General features: G+C 34.3%; 1 protein-coding gene across 3 annotated transcripts in view; it reads left to right on the top strand.

The window, feature by feature from the left end:
- LOC120780307 (eukaryotic translation initiation factor 4B-like) overlaps positions 1-22,592 on the top strand; it is a 55,100-nt gene that overhangs the window by 9,038 nt on the left and 23,470 nt on the right. For 2 of the 3 annotated variants that reach the window (XM_040112599.1, XM_040112598.1), the window contains exons 2-3: positions 17,217-18,371; positions 18,446-18,506. In XM_040112599.1, the coding sequence (XP_039968533.1) occupies positions 17,217-18,371; positions 18,446-18,506 (1,216 nt within the window). Of the gene's footprint in view, positions 1-17,216; positions 18,372-18,445; positions 18,507-18,579; positions 18,760-22,592 lie in introns of those variants that run through there. The other variant, XM_040112600.1, reaches the window with a different exon arrangement.

Raw genomic sequence — 22,592 nt, 5'->3', positions numbered from 1 at the left:
CTGCCGTGCTTTGGATCCGGCACCCGGTTGCAATGCAACTCCGCATTCAACTGACAAGGTCAGTTCTTCCCGCATTTGGGTTTTAACCACAACCACCACAAAGGGCCAAAGCCAATGAGTAGATTGGAGTTACCAAGGGCTACTGCTCCCCGTGGTCTCCGGTCAGACCTCGTAGCCAAAGCTACTACCAGTTGAGCTTCCATACGGCTCTGGACTGGTAGCCAGGATATTAGTCGCCTCTTACGACAGGCATGCCTTACCACGGGTATATTCGGTTTCCCCCCCGAACCCAAGGGGGTCCCTCCTATCCGCAGGGGGAGTTCCCGCGACAGTAGGTTTCTAAGTAAACGGATACAATCCGCACATCTTCGGATTGGACTAGACCCTAACAACAGCAGCAGAGAGCTTACTCACACCGCGTCAAAAATGGTCTCTCATCGCGCCTACTTTCCATATATAATATTCATTTGATTGTTTATAACTCGATACTCAATGCTGTTTGTTTAAATGAGTTAAGCATCCACCCCCTCTACCCGGTAAAACTGGCGCATCCTAATAAAATAGCGTAATTCACCACAGAATGCTACTGCAAAGCAAAACTAATAACTTACCACACCTATACCAACCCAACCAACAAAAGGAATGGACAACGGGGAAGCTGACACATTCGTTCACACAATTCCTGCTTCTACACTGCGCCGCGTCGACACCGTTCAACATAATTCGCTCCCCATAATCCGACGAACAACATTCGCTATATATTCGTCGTTCGAATATAATTTATTATTTTGTATAAATTTAATTATGTACATTAAATTATTGAAAACGCATTAAAATACATTCAATGGTTGTACATTATAAACCCGTGTGCTTTTTAATTAACATCGTGAAAGTGATTAGTGCTTTGTTTCCAAATTTTTGGCAACAAAGTATTCACTGTTATTGTTTTAAACTTTGCAAAAATAGTCACTTTAAGCCATCTCATGACTATTAATTGTCATAATTGGACAATAAATGTTCAAGCCCTCGGTACCGAATATGCACTGTTTCTGACATCTACATGCTTTTGTATCAGAAATGTGTAAAATCGGATCAATAAAAACAAAGAAAATCAATTTAAAATTTAAAATTAAGTTGAAGCCAACTTTTAGTAACATTCGGAGAAATTTCGGGGGAAACTTTAGTATACCGTCCAAGGGTTTCGGGAATAAAATTAGTATGGTCGCATAGAGGAGGAAAAGTGAATAAAAATTAAATATTGAATAAAAGTTATTTCGCACCATTTATTATAAAAAATGGTTATAAACGAATTAGTAAATGGTTAGAGGATATAAAAGTTAAAAATATAAGTGTAAAATTCATTATAAATCAGAGAAACTCGCGTTTTAAATAGTTAAATCTTTGAACTTTAAATGCAAATATCTCAAAAATCATAAGTCAGCGGCAACTACATATATATATTTTCTTGATCTGGATCGCCCATCCCCCATCGAAATCGGGGGATGTTTTTTAAATCCCAGCCTTTTAATATTTACTAAAACTTCACTTATTTGTTTGTACACATTTTTTATATAATGTAAAAAAGAAGATTAGTTCCAGGGCAATGGAGTGAGTTCTCTTAAATGACCATGTCAATCTCTGGCCTTGAATCCAATTAAAAACCTTTGAGTGAAGCTAAAGCAACGGTTTGAGAAGCAATCGTTCCAAAATAAATATCAGTTAGGGAATTTTGTTGAAAAACAGATTCCAATTGATACGTGCCGCAAACTTATCTCCAGTATGACAAAATGACTCTCAAAAGGAATTGAAAATAATGACGGATATACTGGGTACTGATGAAAAAAGTAAATAAAAATCAAATAGGAGACAGAAAACTCAAACAAATACATTTTTTCATTCACAGATATCTGATGTACTTATTATTTTGTCCAGCCTTTTTTTAATCTTTTTATTATTTGCAAGAAACTTCCTATATCAACTATTACAAATATTTTTATTTTTGTTATTGATGTGAAACATTTATAGGCGTGGCGATACACGCCGTGGTTACGATCGCCACGCTATATTATTATTATTATGGAATATATGGGCAGTCCATACGAAGTAGACTATATGTAGCATCTACTTATATACAGCGAATCAAACAAGTTTTGGCACATCTCAGTTTTTCCACTTTGCTTCAATAATATCATTTAATATTTTGTTCCACCTCCATTCGCTTTAATAATCGCTTGCAAACGCCTTTGCATACTTGCGAACAAATGGGAAGTCTCCCGACTGGTAATATTGGCCCATTCTTCCTTCAGAGCATTTTTAAGGGATTCTTTCGAAGTTATTTGGTGCTTGCGAATTTTTTTCAAGCAAATGCCAAATATGCTCAATGGGATTGAGATCAGGGGATTGTGGAGGTCTTTTCAGCTGCTTGCAGTTATAAATTAACTACTCTTGAACCAAACGCGAAGTGTGTTTGGGATCATTGTCTTGCTGTAACTGCCATTTCTCTCCATTTAAGCCCAATTTAGATACAATATAGAAGCAAATTGTTCTTCAAAAGGTTTAAATAAACAAGCTTATTCATTTTTTCGTCTATAAAAACAAGATTCCCTACTCCACTTGTCGCTATACATCCCCACACCATTACGTTTCCGCCGCTATGCTTGATTGATTTTAAGATGTTATTTTCTTGGAGCTCCATGTTGGGCTTTCGCCATATTTTTTGAGACCCATCCGATCCAAATTAATTGAATTTGGATTCATCGCTAAAAATCACGTTTTTCCAAAAAGTTTCAGGTTGGTGTAGGTGAGCTTTAGCGAAATCCAACCTCTATTTTTTGTTAGCTTTTGAAATGTGAGGCTTTCGTCGAGGTACACGACCATGATAACCGGCCTTATGCAGGGTATTTCGGACAGTCTGTGAGCTAAATGTTTTCCCCAGTTCCTGCATTTTTTCACTCAATTTTACAGCCGAAACTTTTGGGTCTTTTGCCACTGCGCCAATTATGGATCGTTCCTCCCGATCAGAAAAAGTTTTTGGCCTACAGATCTGTAATTGCTTTCTATTTTTCCGCTGTTTATGTAATGGTTTATTACATTCCTTACTTTGGAAAATTATCTATTGACAATTTGTCCTATTTCGCGCAATGATTTTTTTTCCAGATACAGATTCAAAATGAGTTTCCGCACTTCAACGGTTATCTCTTTTCTGCGACCCATTTTGCTCAATCTATGTCAAGGCTAAACACATTACTAAAAGTCAATTGCTCTAATTACACTGTGGAACATTTTTGGGATTATTGTCTGGGGGGTGAGAAATTCCAAGTCAGGGTGATGGTACCAGGTCAGTATAGTAAAACCCTCAAAGGGTTTGGCGTTCGTATGTGTCAGTTTTTTTTTATGACCTTTTAAATTTTTTCCTTATCTTGATGTTTTTCGCTTAGTTGTAACATTTTGGCAAAAACGTAGTTTAACATAACTCGCGAACCACTATTAAATATTTTTCCAATCCATTAGACGGTTGTAACAGCTTTTACACACTACATTTGGTTCTCAATTTTCGTTCACTATAACATAAGAAAAAATTGAAAAGGTCATAAAAAAAACTGACACATACGAACGCCAAACCCTTTGAGGGTTTTACTATACTGACCTAGTACCATACCCTGACTTGGAATTTCTCACCCCCCAGATTAGCTGTTGTACTGTGTTATTCATTAATATGCAATATCTAACAGAAGTCACCAAAAACGGGATCAAAGGAAGTCAACTTAAAGAGGAATACTCAAAAAACATTATTAGCACACATCTTTTGAATTTTTGATGTGTTTCTCTGTTTCTGACTTCTTTTCTAGATTTGGGGGGAGTGGGGGGTTGAATGTAACGGTATATTTTCGCTTGCATTTTGTTTTGTTTCTACCAGTTACACTATATACAAAAATAATTGAATGAGATTATTTTTTGTTGCTTTTTAACTATCTTTCCTTAGAAAATCAAGGTGTGCCAAAACTTTTTTGATTCACTGTATATATGTATATTTTTACGCGGCTTGCAAAAATCTGTGTCGATATATATGCAAGCTCATACATAAACATACATATTTACGCTGGTTTGTAGGAGAAGCTGTTACAGCGGCAAGGAAAGCAGTGGCAATTGGCGATCGTTCGTTTGTGTTTTCGCCACACCTCGGATTTTCTACCAGCAACACAATGTTGTGGCCAATGCGCAAAGGACCATAAATCTTTCGCAGTATTTTTCTCTCGAAAACTCTCAACGTCGACTCGACTTCCCGTCCTGCTATATGGTGCAAAGGCTTGGACGATGACAACAACTGATGAGTTGATGTTGCGAGTTTTCCAAAGAAAAGTTCTGCGAAAGATTTACGTCCCTTTGCGCGTTGGCCCGGGCGAATATCGCATTCGATGGAACGATGAGCTGTATGAGATATATGACGACATTGACATAATTCAGCGAATTAAAAGACAGGACAGGACAAAGACATACGCTGGATAGGTCATGTTGTCCGAATGGACGAAAACACTCCAGCTCTGAAAGTATTCGACGCTGTACCCGCCGGGGGAAGCGGAGGAAGAGGAAGACCACTCCGTTGGAAGGACCTGGCTACGCTTGGATTATCCAATTGGCGCCACGTAGCGAAAAGAAGAAACGACTGGCGCGCTGTTGTAAACTCGGCTATAATCGCGTAAGCGGTGTCTACGCCAATTAAGAAGAAGAAGAACACAATGTTGTGACGCTTTGTCGTCGCGTCAGTTCTTCGACACATTGACTCTTCGACAAAACGTGAGCTTCAGCCATTGGTTGCCCGTGACAACGGAGATTTCGCATGAAGCAATAAGTGTACACATTCACATACAAAGTTGTGTGTAGACAAATTTACAAATATACGTATGGTCTGTCATATTTGCTTACATGCACACATAATTACATTCATATGTACGTGAATATGCGCGACCGCTTGGTTTTTTAATATGTCATCAAACATATAATGCCCAGCAAATAAATATGTAAATATATAACTTATTAAACCTACATTAATTAAATATTTAAGTAATAATGCATGCTTGTGTGCTTTGATATAATAGGTTGTCAAAAAAGCCTTGCGGTATTTTCGCTAGTTGGCCCTGAAAGCGCGTAGTTCTAGTTTTATTCGTCGCATCGGGTCATACTATACCTTTTTGGAAAGCTCATTTCACGCGCTAACATGTGTTTGATTGATTGTCGTTTCTTTTAAGTCGTTCGTGAGTTATAGCGTCGCAAACATGGATCAAAATAAAGAGAAAATACGGCATATTTTACAGTACTACTACGATAAAGGCAAAACTGCATCTCAAGCCGCCAATAATATTTGTGCCCTTTATGGACCCGATACAGTTTCCATTTCCACCGCACAACGATGGTTTCAACGTTTTCGTTCTGGTGTAGACGTGGTCGAAGATGCGCCACGCTCCGGAAGGCATGTCGTCGAAAATTGCGATAAAATCGCTGAATTGGTCGAAAGAGACCGGCATAGTAGCAGCCGTAGCATCGGTCAAGAGCTGGGCATGAGTCATCAAAAATTCATTTCAAATTCAATAAAAAAAAAATTCAATAAAAATACCGCAAGACTTTTTTGACAACCCATTAAAATATATAGAAAATATACATACATTTGTATGTATATAAATTATATGCAGAGTCGTTTGCGCATTGTAAATATGCGAATCTGTAAGCATACGTTCCTTAACATCGGAAATAGCATAACTTTTCTCATTTAACACTGAAAATGCTCAATTCTGCTATTTTCGTGTCCCCTGATGTTAAATGTGGTGAAACACGCTCATCCAAAACAGTAAATATCCCAAAAGCGAAATATCCCTAATCGTGAACCTTCTCTATTATTTTACTGTCTCTGCTACATATAGACTACGTATAGACTGCGTATCGCCCATATATTCCATAATAACAATAATATAGCGTGGTGATCGTAACCACGGCCTCTATCGCCAAGGCGACAATCATATCTATATGGGTATATGCCATTAATATCGTTCCTGCAAGAATAATTTCAGTTGAAAATAAACAACAATCCAAGAGAATGTACTACAAGATATGGAACAACAATAGATGCTGTATTTATTAGATATCTTGATAATGTGATGTCTAAAACTTTTGTAACATAATTCAGTTATCATCGACCAATTGTCACAGTAATACCGTCAAAGGCAACTTCGAATGTAACTATTACGGAAGTCACTGATGAAAATAATTGAGTTGACGTCATTTTAAACAAATATTTGGATAAGATTTTGTGTATAAAGAAAATAAATGTTTATTGAATAAACTTTCTGTCATCATTTTCTGGAAAAAATTCATAATATTGTATTCTTTCATTGTATACCATATTTAGTTCGTGTCATAATCTGTACTTTTTAACCTATTACTTGTATAAAATAATTTCGATGTTTCACATATGCCAGCTGTCAACTGATAGCTCACTTTTTTTAAGTCATATATGAAAAGAAATATGATATTATTTCTCTTTAAACAAAAGAGAATTTATTAGTCATTGAATGCTACACGGGCGTATGTACTTATTATTTTGACCATGTGTGTATATATGTACAGTACTTGTCCAATAAATTACGAACGAGAGCAAAAATTTAATATTTTTAATATAATTTAATAATATGTATTGAATATGACTCAATACAAAAATATAATAATTTAAGTTTAAAGTATATAGCATATAAAAAATAATGTTTTTTTAAAATACGCCAAATGTTTATGTTTTTATTAATGATTAAAGTTAGAACTCTGCATATTTTTTTCTTCGTTTGTAATTTATTGGACAGCTACTGTACATATGCTGTGCTAGTTGCAAGAGTAGAAAATGTTTGGTTTCAACCGAACTTAGCTCTTTCTTACTTGTTTTTTTGCAGCTTTTAACCCTCAACAATAAGATAATAATTAATCTTAATAAAACTATACAAAAATGCCACATACAAATAGTTTATTAAAATATACTAAACATCAATTTAGGATTCATTCTAACGATAGACATTTTGAAACGTACTGTAAATTTTTAATAATCAACAGTTTTACTTTTCCTCTCATTTTCATAGAATTTTCACTTACTAAACCCCAAATACCACTGTACCAGTGAGGTTGACTAGAGTACCAAAAATTTTTAACTTATAAGCAATTGTAGTTAAACCTTCATAAATTTATTTACGAAAAATATTGATAGAAAATTAGTAAAAAGAACTATTTTGTGTATAATTTCAAACTATTTTAATCCAGTATTATGTACAAATTAATAGAAAGGCGAAAAATGAAACAAAATACAACTAGAAAACATTAAAATAAAATAAGTAAGGAAGGCCTAAGTCCGGGTGCAAACGAACATTTTATGCTCTTGCAACTTGCAAGAATCAAAGCGAGGGATTTACTTTAAGGTGTAAAAGGTCAGCCAGAGGATCGAAATCCAAGCAACTTTAAATATACATATACTAGACACTGCCAGACACATAAAGTTTGTCAGAAGGACGGGTAGTATCGAGCCGATTTTGTCTATTTTTCACAATACCATCTCTATTAACATGCTACATACTAAAAAAGCTATCACCTAGAGTAAAAACAGCCGGCTGTTCAAAATTCTAATATTAGTTAAATATGCGCTAGGTCAAGTTTTCACTCAAATTTATCTATTTTAGGCGAAAAGATACAACGTTAAGAGTAAAACACGCTCTCATTTTCATTGACATAACTCACATATTGACCGATATACATACATATGTGGTACAAAGGCAACCTGAAGTTCGAAAATTTGTATATTAGCTACATATGTATATGGGGGCTAATAAGAGTTGAAATTGTCAGGCAAGAATTCTCTCGTGATTTCAATTGTATATCCCATACATTGACCGATATTTTCGACCACTATAGTTACAGGCGTCAACATATTCGGTATCTAGGGTCTTGAACAGGTTTGATTGGATTTAGGCTTTATGCATACTTTAAGGGAATTATTACTATAAACTTTTATTCCGTATTATTAATACTTCTGGATTTGTGTTTTGGAAAATCAAAGAGTTAAATGGAATTTTAAATTGTGTTTCAAGGTGCTCTCCAAAGTAAACAGAGCTTTTAAAAATGTAACAGAACAAATGGTTTTATGGCCAAATTAATTTATTTTATTCAAAATAGTCTCCGCCTGCTTCAATACAGTTTTTTGCGCGGTCCAAAAGCATGTCGAATGAGTGTTTTAGCTCGTTGGTCGGTATGGCCGCCAGTATGCCGGTGCAAGCCTTTTGAATGGCCCCTACGTCTACATAACTCTTTCCTTTCATGGGCAAATGCATTTTTCCGAAAAGGAAAAAGTCGCACGGTGCCCTATAAAGTGAATACGGTGAGTGGTTAATGGTTCAAATTTGATTTATGATCAAACAAACTTCTTTAATGAAGTCCTTCGAATGTTGGGTTCTGAGCAATTTTTGTCGTCAGTCACTTTGTGCGGAACAAACCGTGCACACAATATATAATGACAAATCAATGTTTTGGAGATGTTCAATTCCATTTCCATGAATTTCAATGATGATTTCGGCTGATTTTTGATGAATTCACACACACTTTCGACGGAATTTCCGGTAATCACGGATTTTGATTGGCCCACTTGTTGATCATCATTTATGTCCTCACGACCACTTTGAAAACCTTGAAACCACTCGTACACGGGATACGCAATCTTCGCCATAAATTGTTTCATCAATTCAAACGTTTCGGTAAAAGTTTTACCAATTTTAAAACAAAATTTAATGTTGGCTAAAACGCAATAATTTCACTTCCAATCGATGAAATGTTCTCACTGGACAATCGATAAAGGTAGCAGATTCTAACGCACCAGTCGACATATAAATGGTTCCACCAGGGATTCAAAATAGATTCAAAAAGTCCTGTTTACTTTGGAACGCACCTTGTATTTGTATTTAAAGTTCAAAAATTTGTAAAAGTAATGCTCGTTATTTCACAATGTTTAACCCACTTTTCACACATTTTTCAATTAATATATTTTTAATTATACTGTACACATCGAAATATATCCAAAATTTGCAGTTATTGTTTATTTTTTAAGAAAATAAACTTACATTAAAAACTACTTTGCACATTCACACTTTCAAGAGATTTGTGTGTTTACATACTTAGTAAATACCGTCAGTACAGAAAGTAGTTCGACACCAAAGAACTATGAACACCCTGGAGTTGGACCGACCAGAGTTACTTATTTATTTTTATTTATTAAATAACATAAGGTACAAAATCCATATCAATCAAACAAAAACCCTTTCGTACTATTGCCCCTATATATGTTAAACAGAAATTTTTTTGATTGTTTTTTCAAAACACAACATGTGGCAACCCTGGTATTTGTCATGTCATGTAAAGAAACCAACTGTGAGAGTGAATTGCATGTAAAGTTGTTGAACTTTAAATAGAAATATCTCGAAAACTATGAGCCTGAGGAGGGATATGTGTATACATTTTTTAATCCTGAAGACAAATCGCGGCGCCAAAAGAATCGTAATCGTGCCAAAACTGTCAATGACCTGCAAATAAATATGTAAACATATATATATCTTATCGAACCTATATTAATTAAATATTTATGTAACAACATAAAAAAGACTCAAAAGATTTTAGGAATTCATCGTGAAATAATTCAATTTGTGTGCGTTGGTATAAAATATCTATAACTTATGTATATGCAGAGCCTTTTGCGCATTGCAAATATACGAATCTGTAAGCGTACATTTCTAAACATTGAAATTTAAATAATTTTTGTCATTTAACACTGAAAATGCTTAATTCTCAAAACTGAGCTTAATAAATATACAGCGAAACTAAGGACACAAAAAACATATCCGGCTAAACTTACAGCTGATAAATCCACTGACTGATCACTCTGCAAAGCTGCAAGAAATCTGAATAAACAAATAAAACATGTCGCACCATTAGACTAAACGAAACTACATGGACAAAAACAAATTAACAGAAAGCTGCCGTATTTGCAAATAATTCGAGAAATATATTTACGCCTAACGATGGATATGAGATAAACTGTGAAAATAGTTGATTAGATTCACACATCAGCGTATCTCCTGTTACTATTAAAAAAATTAAAAATCTTATCGGGAACACAGGCATTTGGTTACGATTTAATAACCGGAGGAATGTTATGCAATTTACCAGAGAATTGTATAAAAAGCTTGTTAACATTATAAACAGCGCATTGTGCCTAAGATACGTTCCATTGCTTTGAAAGTATCTGAAGTCATAATGATACCTAAGCGGTGTAAACCAGTAAACGTTTGTTATCTAAAGTCTTTGAGAATGTACTCATAAATAGGCTCAAACCAATAATGATTATAAACACCTTATACCAACACATCAATTTGGCTTTCGTGACCACCATTCAACAATAGACCAGATGAACCGAATTGCTAATATCGTTGAAAATATAATGGATAAAAATAACGTTTGTACGGCGGCCTTTTTGTACGTGGCTCAAGCTTTTGACAAAGTCGTGACATGCTATCCAAACAATTTTGCGGAATAATTGCTTCCTACTTAAAAGGTACTTCTGCATTAACCAAGAGGATGCAAACTCAAACTTGCAACCGATAAGAGCGGGTGTTCCTCATGGATGCGTGTTGGAGCCAATGCTTTATTTGTTTTTTACCAATAATAATTTAGTTTATCTAAAGCAGTGGTCGGCAAGTGCCGAGTGCACGCATACAAAAATATTCTTGCTTGCGTATGTGGCAAAAATACTCATTGCCGCTGTCAAATTGTACACCCAAAAAATTTTGCGCGCAAATAATATATATTTTTTTGAAAATTTCACAGAACACTTTAAAAATAACTGAGAAGTATTAGATATTACAAAATAAAAAAATATCAGAACTGCTTTTTGAAAATTTGAAAAATCATTCCCTTGTAAGGGGTAGAAGTCTGAAAAAATGTTAAACGTATTTTGAATAATATTGGAAAAATGCGCAAAGCTAATTCGATTCACCTTGCAGTGCTAGCGCACTGTAAAGTGACGTGATAGGTCGCGTGGATTATATAGGTATGTACATATGTCATTTTTAAGCTTAAAAATAAAACACACTAATCCACATATTTGCTTACTTCTTTGTTTATTGTTTACTTCAGGTATTTTTCATTATAACTAAGAAAAAAACGTAAATGTATTTCATTTCACTAAAATTATAAAAAAAAATAAAAATTTCAATTTGTTAATCATAAAAAGTTTATACATATGTAATCCGCACAACCACTGCAGGGTTAAATATATGAATATTTAATTTAAAAAAATATTATTAATATTATTTGAAATTACAGGTTAACTTTGCGTTTACTGTTTGCACCTTAAGTTTAACCATTAAACAGTTCTTAAAATGTCATCTATATTTATATCAGTTTTGTTAAGTTTAATTCTCATGAGGTCTTCTAAATTCGTGTCTGTTAAACGTTTCCTATGTTTGCTTTTAATGATTTTTAATATAGAAAAAGCGTTTTCGCACATATATGTAGGTGGTGCCAAACATTGAATAGAGCTTATATATTTCGGTTGTGCAATTCGGGTATTTATTTTTTACATATTTGCTTCCAAAACTCCTTTCCCGTCGCCAAAGGTAATGACACATCTTCTATCATTTGTTGTATTTCTTTTCTAATTGCAGGGCTTTGATTTTGTACATCAGAAACATAAGTGTTATTGTGAAGGTCTATAGCCGGTAATATTTTATTAAAATCTTCAAATCTCTTGTTTATGTTGTGAAATATTTCCTCACTTGTTGTAAAGAATTCTTGAAATAAATCTGAAATACATAAATTAAGTGATCCAGTTTTCGGCAGTGAGCTTATATTTTTATTTCTTAATTTTTCATTTAAAATTTGTAATTTTCTTTTGAAATTGTTAATAATTGGAAATAATTCAAATATATGTTTTTTTTCGCCCTGCAATGCAAGATTAAGTTCATTAATCATATTACAAAAGTCAGTAAGGAATGCTAGTCTGATTAAAAAGTCGTTCTCGCTTAAATGACCCGATAATATTTTAGAATCTGGAGACTGATCCAGTTTTAAGAACTCTAAAATTTCGCATCGAAGTTCAAAAAACCTTTCTAGACTTCTTCCTCTGCTAAGCCACCTTACTTCTGTGAATAACAGTAAATCACCGTAATCAGCTTCAACCTCCTCAAGAAATGTTTTAAATTTTCTATAATTTAACGCATTGTGACCCCCTCTTATTTTATTTATAATTTCTACACATAATTTCATCACATCATTCAAGCATAAATTTTTAGCAAATAGGACTTGCTGGTGTATAATGCAATGAAATGTTGGCACATCAATATGTTTGGTTAAATGTCCAATAAAGCCCTTCTTTTTTCACCATCACCTTTGCTCCATCTATGCAGACAGCACTCAATTTATTTTGTCAAATTTTGAAAAAACTCTCTCATTAACAGCTTTCCACAATGTTTGCCCATTTACATGACCATGCAAAGAAACTAACCCAACAAAATCTTCATAAGTAACCAAATTTTCGTGGACTGTTTTCAAAAAAATTATTAATTGTCATGTATTACCTATGTCAGTACTGTCATCTAAACAAATAAAAAAAAACAAACATTCCTGAAGGCGTTTTTTCAAATCCTCAAATAAAAAATTACTTATTTTGGAAAATGGAATCGTTTCAACAAGCAAAGCCATATCTTTGCCACTTTGGCCAAAGCAATTTAAAACATTTTCAACAAGATTTTTTACAAAAGGACCGTCTTCATATGGACGACATTTCTTTGCCAATGCAAGCGCAACAACATAAGAGGCTTTTAATATTTGGCGTTCTTCACAATTTTGATTATGATCTGGCTGTTTTAAAAATTTATTGAACGCTTTGGCTTTCATTTCGACAAGTAGTTCCGCTCTTTCATCATTTTTGTACTTTTCATAATCAATATGGTGTGACATGTAGTGCCCTCTTATGTTATATTTGCTGCATTTTGCTAATTGTGTCGAACAAATGTAGTATTGCGGCTTTTTTAAATAATTTTCAAAGAAAAAAACATCAATTCCCAAGAATTGTCAAACATATTTTCGCAGTGTATTTGAATTAAACAAGCGCGCATAATGTTGCTTTAACAAAAGGCAAGCAGAGACTAGCTGCTTTGTGTATACAAATCTCTTGCGTACATGTGAATTGCCGATCGTGTCTGTGTAAAAACACGATTGCAGTCGGGCCCGCGGGTCTATGGGCTGCCGACCACTGATCTAAAGTACACAAAAACTTTAATCAAAGTGACTGCCCCTTCGTCTGCCTTTCTGTACAAGTGATTTCTTGCGTAAGGATTGAGATGTCGTGGTGAAGATATCTAGAAACAAAACTGTAATTTTTTACAGAGGACATTAGTGACAAGAGGCACCTGTGAGCTTTTAAAAAGAGAGCGTGGTCCAATATAAGGGTATGTTGAAGTCACTACGTACGCAAAGACTAACTAAATATATGTATATGTTACAGACATTTCACACCCTAGATGATACAAAGGGTCCTTAAAAAAGCCGTTATTAAATTTGGTCAAAGAACGTGTCATCACTTACTTTCTAAACCAATTTAGATAAAATTTGGTTCATAGTGCTATTTTGATATCCGTATGGTACGCAGTACGATTTTGTACTACTATGCCATTTTCGAATACATCGAAATTTTTATTAATTATTTCATATGATTATTTCACTTTACAGTATCTAAATCAAAACCAATTAAAGTATCGAAAATAAACTTTAAATACAATATCTCACCTACAAATTGGCAAAATCTGATTTAGATTCTAAATTGTGAACCACCGTGCCTGGAGCTGCCTTTTGGACGACAATACCAAACTGTGTTGCTAGGGAACATTTTTTTCTGTTTGGCTGCAATGACATCTGTCAACCACATTCAATAATCTTACAGTCATTGAAGAAACATCATATTTTTCATTGTGTTGAAGATGTCAAATTTTGTACCGAAAAGAGATGATTTGCGAATAGTATTAATTTTTTGTTTCCATTTGAAGAAAAGTGCTGCAGAGTCGCATCGAATGCTTGTCGAAGCATATGGTGTTCATGCTCTATCAGAAGAAAGGTGGTTTAACCGCCTCAGAGAGAATGATTTTGGAAGACCACCAAAGAAATTTGAAGACACCGAACTGCAAGAAATATGGGATGAAGATGGTACTTTGACACAAAAGCAAATGGTAACCATGGTAAATGTTGCACAACAAGTAATTTCAAACCATATATCGCAAACATACAAATGAAAAAATACAGAACAGTAAATTCTGATTGATGCACAACCATGTTCTTGTCAGTTGTCTTTTAAGGAATCAAGAAAACCAACCGCCGAAGATGCATTTTCAGCACTCAAAACATCGCATTGATGAGTCATCCTCCGTACACTCCTGACTTAGTACTGAATGACTTATTTTTATTCCCGTTCATATATGTATGTACATATGATGTAATAGATTTTTTTTAACAATTTTTTTTCCGAAATCAACAGAAAAATTAGCAATACAAATTAGGTCACTATGTTAGCATATATCACGGTTTTTAATATTCTTTAACATTTTTTACTAAAAACTTTTTTAATGATGAGTCGATCCCGCCTTGTTGAGAAATATATCAAAGATCCGATTAGGTAATGAATCATATAATTTTTCATAATAAATTAAAGAAATTGAAGATATATATTTTAATACCTTCAACTAATTTACCTTTTCTATTGCATAGTGGTCAAGTGCGTAAGAGAGCCACTGCATTAAATCGAGGTTTTGTCCTCCAAACCCAGATTTAAACACCAGGTCAATGTGAATCGGTGCTTTATCGTATTGTGCAAAGTTCCAAACAAATTTTTGAAGTGGATAACGCAGTTTTCACAATGTTTTTTACTATTTTGCATCAATATTGGTTTTAAAAAGTTGCAGTTCGCACCCATCTACCATATTAAAAGATAGCTCCGCACTACGTTGTACTATTGCTGACACGACTATGTAGTCGTTCCAACTAATGTATCTCCTTCCAAAGATCATGGAAATAATCAGACCCTTCCAAATAAAATTTCGTGTAATCTGAAAATGCTACGCAGCGCATCCCTCGGGCCTTTTTGTGGAAAAAGTTACCGTGCCTTCGTCCGTCTTCAAGCATAGTTAATGAGTTGAATGCTTTCCTCAAAACTTCTTTCTTGTAAACATCTGAAATCACTATTGTTACCGCCTTTATTTTTTTACCGTATTCCGACTTATTACGTAAGAAGATTTATATAACTTCTCGACTTCTGCCAACTTTTTTGATACACATTTATCTTAATTTTTCGATACATATTTCAATTGTTTCGATAATTGCTTTCTCTTTAACCGATAGTGATTTTCCTTATGAGATATTAAAGCAAATAGAGCGCTTAAGGGGGGAGCCTGATTTAGAGGCTTAAAAAAAATCAATTTTTTGAGGATTTTTTTGAGAGGAAAAGAAATAAGTGATTAAAGCGAAATTTCTAGGACTTGTAGTAATATATTTAAACATCATTTACAAATTTTTGTGATACAAAATTTTTGATATTCCGCCTTTGGGGAGCAATTGCCCGATGCATCTCGCATGTGCATTTGTCGAACGGCGGGCATGACAATCAAAATTTGTTTGAATCTCTTTAAAAATTAACTAAGAATATGTCCCCGAAGTTATAGATGGGAAATCGAAATATTGTCGAAGCTAGAAAGGAAATAGTGACCGAGCGTCTAGCAGATATATTAGCGCATGGGCAAAAAGCGAAAGCCTTGATGCGCGATTTCTCAGTTTTTCATTTTTACGATTTTCCTTAATTGGCGGGCAGGATAGAAAAAAACTAAATGTCTTATGGAGTTGGGGCAAAGGTTATTATATTTGGCATTAATTTATCTTCTATTTAAACTAAAAAAACTAAGAAAAGTCAAGTTTGAACATATTTTTAAAGAACATAGAGTACAATTTTTTTGGTCAAAAACCACTTTTTTCAATTAAAAAAAAAATGTTAAGTTTACACTTTTTTATGGATATTTTTTTAGTTTAATTAGAAGATAAATTATTAAAAAATGTAGATCTCTTCGAATTTTTTGTTTTCGATAGAAATTGCGACTTGCCCGCCGTCGACAAATGCACACGCGAGATGCATCGGGGCATCATTGCTTCTCAAAGGCAAATTTGCACATGTGTTTAAATGATGTTTAAATATATAACTAGAAACTTTAGAAATTTCGCTTTAATCAATTATTTCTTTCCTTCCCAAAAAAATCCTTAAGAAATCGATTTTTTGAAGCCTCTGAAGCAGACTGTCCCCTTAAGCAACATAAAGAAACGTATTCAAACTCCGAATATAAATGCAATTCAAAATGCATGTGCTAACATGATGACGAAAAAATAATGCACACTTCTTGGATAAAAAGAATAAAAATAACAAAAAACATATAGCTGCAAATTAATAACAAAAAAATCGCTATCAATTGTTTTAGACTGATGAAATTGTATAACTTTCGACTTCTGCCAACTTTTTTGATACATATTTCAATTATTTCGACAGTTGTTATATCTTTAACCCATAGCGATTTTTCCTAATTTTTTTATACATATATATTTCAATTATTTCGATAATTGCTTTCTCTTTAACCGATACGATATTCCTTAAGATATATTAAAGCAAATAGAGCGCTTAAGCAACACAAATAATTTGGTGTTAATACCTATTTAAATTCCGAAAATAAATGCAATTCAAAATGAATGTGCTAACCTGATGGCAAAAAAAAAAATGCACACTTCTTGGCTAAAAATAATAAAAATAGCAAAAACCATATAGCTGCAAGTTAATAACAAAAAAATCGTTATCAATTGTATTAGACTGATGAAATTGTGGTAACCTGGTGACTCGTAGTGTTTGTATTTGGATGTTATTCCTCAGATAATTACAGCTGGATCAAATAGATTAGGTAAAATAGTTTATGTTATGTCTGTTTGAAAAATATTTTGAAAGAAGTTATAAGTGTATATGCGTTACAATATATGTTTGTTTTCAACCCTTATCTTTTTTTGCAATATTTTAACAGCGATGTTTTGATTGAACACAAATAATAATCAATGTAATATCTTTTAAGGGAAAAAAGGAAAGAAGAAGGGCACCGTAATATCATTGCAGTCTTTTCTGGCAAATGGTGATGTACCCGTGGGAATCACACAAGTAGCTAAAAAAGTAAGGAACCTTGAGGGTGAAGAGAGTGACGATGGAGTTAATACTATGCCTCTAGTTTTTCAATTACCAACTGCTCCTAGAGCAAATCGTATATTTGATGATGATTCCGTTCCACATAGCCCTCCATATATTGCATATTTAACCAACCTTCCTTTTGATGCAAAGGAAGAAGATTTACAAGAATTTTTCGGAGCAACACCAATATTATCTTTGCGTTTACCTCGTGAGGAAGGCGAAACAGGTCGAGTAAGAGGATTTGGTTATGTTGAGTTTGAGAATAGAGAAGACTTAATCAATACTCTAAGTTTGCCAGACCCATCTATTAAAGGTAGAAGAATTAGAATAGAACTTTCAAATGAGAGTGATAACCAAGGTTTTAGGCAAAGAGGAAATCGTCGTGGCTTTGATGGTTTCAATAACAGTGGAGAAAATAGGGAATCAACCAATTGGCGTCGAGACAACAATACTAATAATTCCAATGATGGTTATGGTAAGCACTTTAGTCGAGAAAGAAAGTATGAACCAGATGAAAATAAATCTAATAGCTCTTGGCGGTCTGAAATCAGAACTAATACAAACCAAAGTCTTGAGTCAAAATTCAGAAATAAAGATGCCGAGAGAGGTATTTCAATAAAATTTAGAAGAGATGACCAAGAATTTGAAAGACCTAAACTTAATTTGAAGCCACGTACATTACCTCTGCCAGTTGTGAACAAAGATTTAGATAGAGACATAGAAAGCATAGATGAAAATGAAAGAAAATTCAAACAAGGTGGTGTTACGTCTCAAAAGGTCTTTGGTTCTGCAAAGCCAGTTGATACAGCAACTCGTGAATTGGAGATAGAAGAAAGAATGACCGAAGCTCGTCGTCAGCAGCAGTTAAAGCAAGAACTTGATCAAGGTGAAATCAACGATAAGATTGGAGATATTCAGCTGGAGAAAACTAATAAGGATTCTACGAATTATACTACAAGCTGGCGTAGAAAAGATGTTGGGGTGCAAAATCTGGATAACAACAGTGAGGGACAGAGTAGAGGTGGACTGGAAATACAGAAAATCGGTATGTAAAAGTGTGCTATATAGACCTATGACTTAAGCAGAATTATTAAAGTTATAAATATTATATACTTATAGAAAGTCGTCGTTTTAACAGGGATGAAAATCTTCAGATCAGAAATCGTGAGTACTTTGACCGGTAAGTACCTTTACAATACTTAAACATAAAGAAAGATAACTCAGATTTTTCCGGAATTATAACATTGTTTCAGGGATAAAGGCTTAATACGTTAGATAAGAAAATAAACCAGATCTTTCTCAAAACCGATATCGTCACAATTCGAAAAATGGCAAAAGTTCAGGAGAAGCAAACTATTCTTCTAAAAATTATTGAAATTTTACCGACGTTCTTCTGGCAGACATATCTTCTTTAAAGAGCAAATATTGTTGATTTTCCAATCAAACAGAGAAATTAAAATACTACAAAAATTTACCTAACCGTAACACCTCAAAATTTTTGCGACATCAATTAACTATAATAATATCAATAAATAACAGATTTGTTATAAATTGCATTGCTTTGTAAAGAACACACATTTCATACTTTATTATTATCACTGATTTTAGCAATCTATCAACTTTTAACCCTTTCAGGACCGCACCTAAACCAACTACCAGACATTTTTTTTTCTTGATTTTCTGACTTAAAATGCCTCAATTAACTGCCAAGAAAAGTTTTAGCTCTCTAGCGTGATGCGGTCAAAGGATATTGAAAGTTGCGTTTATGGTAGCATTGGAGTGATATAAATACATGCAAAGAAAAAAGTATATATACAAGGGATTTGTCCTTATTTATCATATATAATACATATATGTTTGTTTTGTGTTTTAAGTGTGATAAGATAAAAAATAGTTCTTGTTGTGCGTATTGCAGCATAGATCAACACCACATTTAAGCATTTTGAGAGATGTGTTCCGGTTTTACTAAGAAGACATCGTCCTTTCTCTCCCCAAACTATCCAATGACCATTTTCATCATATCGCTTTGAGTTGAGGGGTTCTTCAACAACATGACGGCGCTTCGAACTAGACGCTTCTGTGAAAGAAGGTGAATCCGGAGTTGTGTCGGTTTCTACATTTTGCATAACGCTAGGGCGTCCCCTTTTCTTTTCAGTAGAACTGAAAAACACCGGCGTAACGCGTAAGAGCTCAGTCGTGATATCCATCTAGAATTTTATAAGTGGATTAACGATTTTGATATGTCTCCCATACAGTGAAATATTTTCATGTACCCCTTATTGGAGCGATGTTTCACTTTATGCAGCTCCATAAGCATGTCGGCAAGATCAACTCCTCCCATGTGTTTATTATATTTGGAAACAATAGCTGGTCTCGATACTTCAATAATTTGCTTTTCTTTCCCTTTCCAACGCTTACACGTCTCGATTGGTTCATCTTCCACAAATGTGGACAATAACTGGATTATCCATCCAGCGCACTGGCAATGCCAAGATTAGCTTCACATTTTATTTCAAGTATTTTCAAACCTGACTCAAACTTTAGTTCACACTTTCTCATTCGACTTTTTCGGACCGTGCCGATGCAAAATATTCTCATTTCTCTTAGAGTCACAAGAAGGCTTACTGACTTTTGTCAAAGTCATAAATAATTCTTAACGAGCCTGCGCGAGTTAATATTTAAATTAAGTAAAAATGAGTCAAAAGAATATATTTTGAGCTGCACCGAAATGTGTACTCTTTATTTATACTCTTAAGACTACCTTATTACATGGTTCTTACTTCTATTTATACTAACTAGTATGTTTACTTATTACTAGTTGATAGTTTGTTAAGGTACAGATTATATTATTTGTTTAGGTTTGTTTACATATACAAGGCCTGTCGCAAAAGAAACAGGACTGTCAAAAAAACAACAAAAAATTAATATTTTTCAAAAGTTATATTTTTTTATTCAAAGTAGTTTCCTTGTGCTTCGATACTGCGTTTAGCCCGGTCAATTAGCATTTCAAATTAGTGTTTAAGGTAATTTTTCGGAATGCTTTTGAGAATATCGGTCGTCGCTTTTTGGATAGCTGAAATGTCCTGAAACCTGTCCTGGGCAAATGAAGTTTTCCAAATAGGTAAAAATCACAGGGTGCCAGATCAGGTGAGTAGGGTGAGTGATTAATGGTTAATATGGAGTTTTTTGTCAAAAAATCAGTGACAAGCGTCGACCGATGACACGGCGCATTATCGTGCAACAGGCGCCAGGACCCTGCCTCACGGTATTGTGGTCGAGCACGACGAATGCGTGCCAAAAGACGCTTCATAACACCAAGGTAAAACACAGCATTAATCATTCGGCCAGGTGGGACGAACTCTCGGTGTACAATACCCTCGGAATCGTAAAAACAAATCAGCATTGTCTTTATTTTTGACTTCTGAAGACGACCGACTTCTGATCGTCACAGAGGTCCTCACGACCTTCTTGATATCGCTTAAACCACTCATGCACATTACTACAGGATAGGCACTGATCACCATAAACTTTTTTCATCATTTGAAATGTTTCAGTAAACGTTTTCCCAAGTTTAAAACAAAATTTAATATTTGCTCTTTGCATTTTACGACCGATGACCAAAAGCTGCTGTCACTTTTTGATCGATAACATTGATTGTAGTTATCCAATTGTCTTAAAATTTTTACGAAATGTCAACAAGAGAACAAACTTTTTCATTCATATACCCACCAATAGGTGGCACCACCAGAAACAGTTATATTTAAAAAGTTCTGTTTCTTTTGCGACAGACCTTGTATATTGCTTGCTTAGATACAATTGCTTTGTTTTAAGATAAGGTTGTTGTGGTATTCAAACTCAATGTTGTTTTGATACTTGTTTGTTTAGGATTGTTTGTTGCAGTGATAGTGCATTTCAATTGTTCCAACTCAAGGTTGTTTCTGCATTCTGTTTACTGAGACAAAAGGTTGTTTTGATGTTTGTTACTATTATAAGCAATACATTCCTTAACTCGCGCGAGTTAATACTTTAACCTTTAACCACAACCTTATCTTTCAGTAAACATTAAAGAAAAATCATCAAAACAACTTTATCTTAGAACAATAGAAGCGCACTATCAGTACAACAAACAATAACAACCCAAATAGTTTTTTACTAGTAAACAACTAGCATCTCAATAGTATGAGCAGCGATAAGCATAGCCTATATAAGCAACTGGAACAATAGCCTCGAGGTCACTTTATCATTATCGACTGCCGAGTAACAAGTTCTGTATACCACTTGTAAAGGTACAGTTTAAGTTTAATATATTCAATACTTAAGTACATGTGTATACTGTGAATTATTAAACGAATAAAGGATCAGTCAGTACCAATCTCATTGGCTGACTTAAAATTATATTTATTTTATTCATAACGAGTAAATAAATTAACTGGCGCCCAACGTGGGGCAGCAACAAAAAAGGATCATCAATAATATCCTTAGTCAGTCTGCCTGAAAGGGAAGAACCTAGTCCCTGGAAACAAAAAAGGATTCATTTAAACCATCCAAGAAGTTTACCAGTTCATCATCCCACACAACGTCAATCAAAAGGGATTCACATAAAAATCCTAATACGACAACAAATTGAAAGTAAAGGATCAATATACCATCCTTAGCAAACAACACGCTTTCATAGAAAGAATACCATATCAAGCAGCGCTCCAAGAATACAACTGGAGACCGATTTTTAGTAAAATAAATCAACAAATAAACCAGCAAGATGACAGAACAAGCAAATTTAATTGCATTAACCCACGTAGTCGCCGATCTGCAACGACAGTTATCCGAACTACAATTAGGAGGAAGTGCAACCATTCCACAGCGAACAGAACAAATATGTTCTTACACCAGACCAGAAGAAGTGGATCTGAATATGTTTAAAACACTAACACAATTTAATGGTGATTACAACGAATTGAGGAATTGGAGGAAAGTAGCAACCACATTAATGGAAGACATACGACAATTCGAAGGACATAATGTATATGCCCAAGTATTAATAATGATCAGAGGAAAAATTACTGGCAAAGCAGCACAGATCCTGATCAACCACAACGTAAATAGAAACTTCCAAGACATCATCGATAGGCTAGACGATTCCTATGCCGACAAACGACCAATATACGTTCTGGAGGAAGATATGATGAAAATACAACAAAAAGAACTACCACTGCATGTATATTATGACAATCTGAACCAAGCATTGAATGTAGTGCTATCCAAGATT

This window comes from Bactrocera tryoni, unplaced genomic scaffold (genome assembly GCF_016617805.1).
Source record: "Bactrocera tryoni isolate S06 unplaced genomic scaffold, CSIRO_BtryS06_freeze2 scaffold_25, whole genome shotgun sequence".
In the NCBI taxonomy this organism is placed as follows: domain Eukaryota; kingdom Metazoa; phylum Arthropoda; class Insecta; order Diptera; family Tephritidae; genus Bactrocera; species Bactrocera tryoni.
This window is presented reverse-complemented; position numbering and strand designations above follow the sequence as displayed.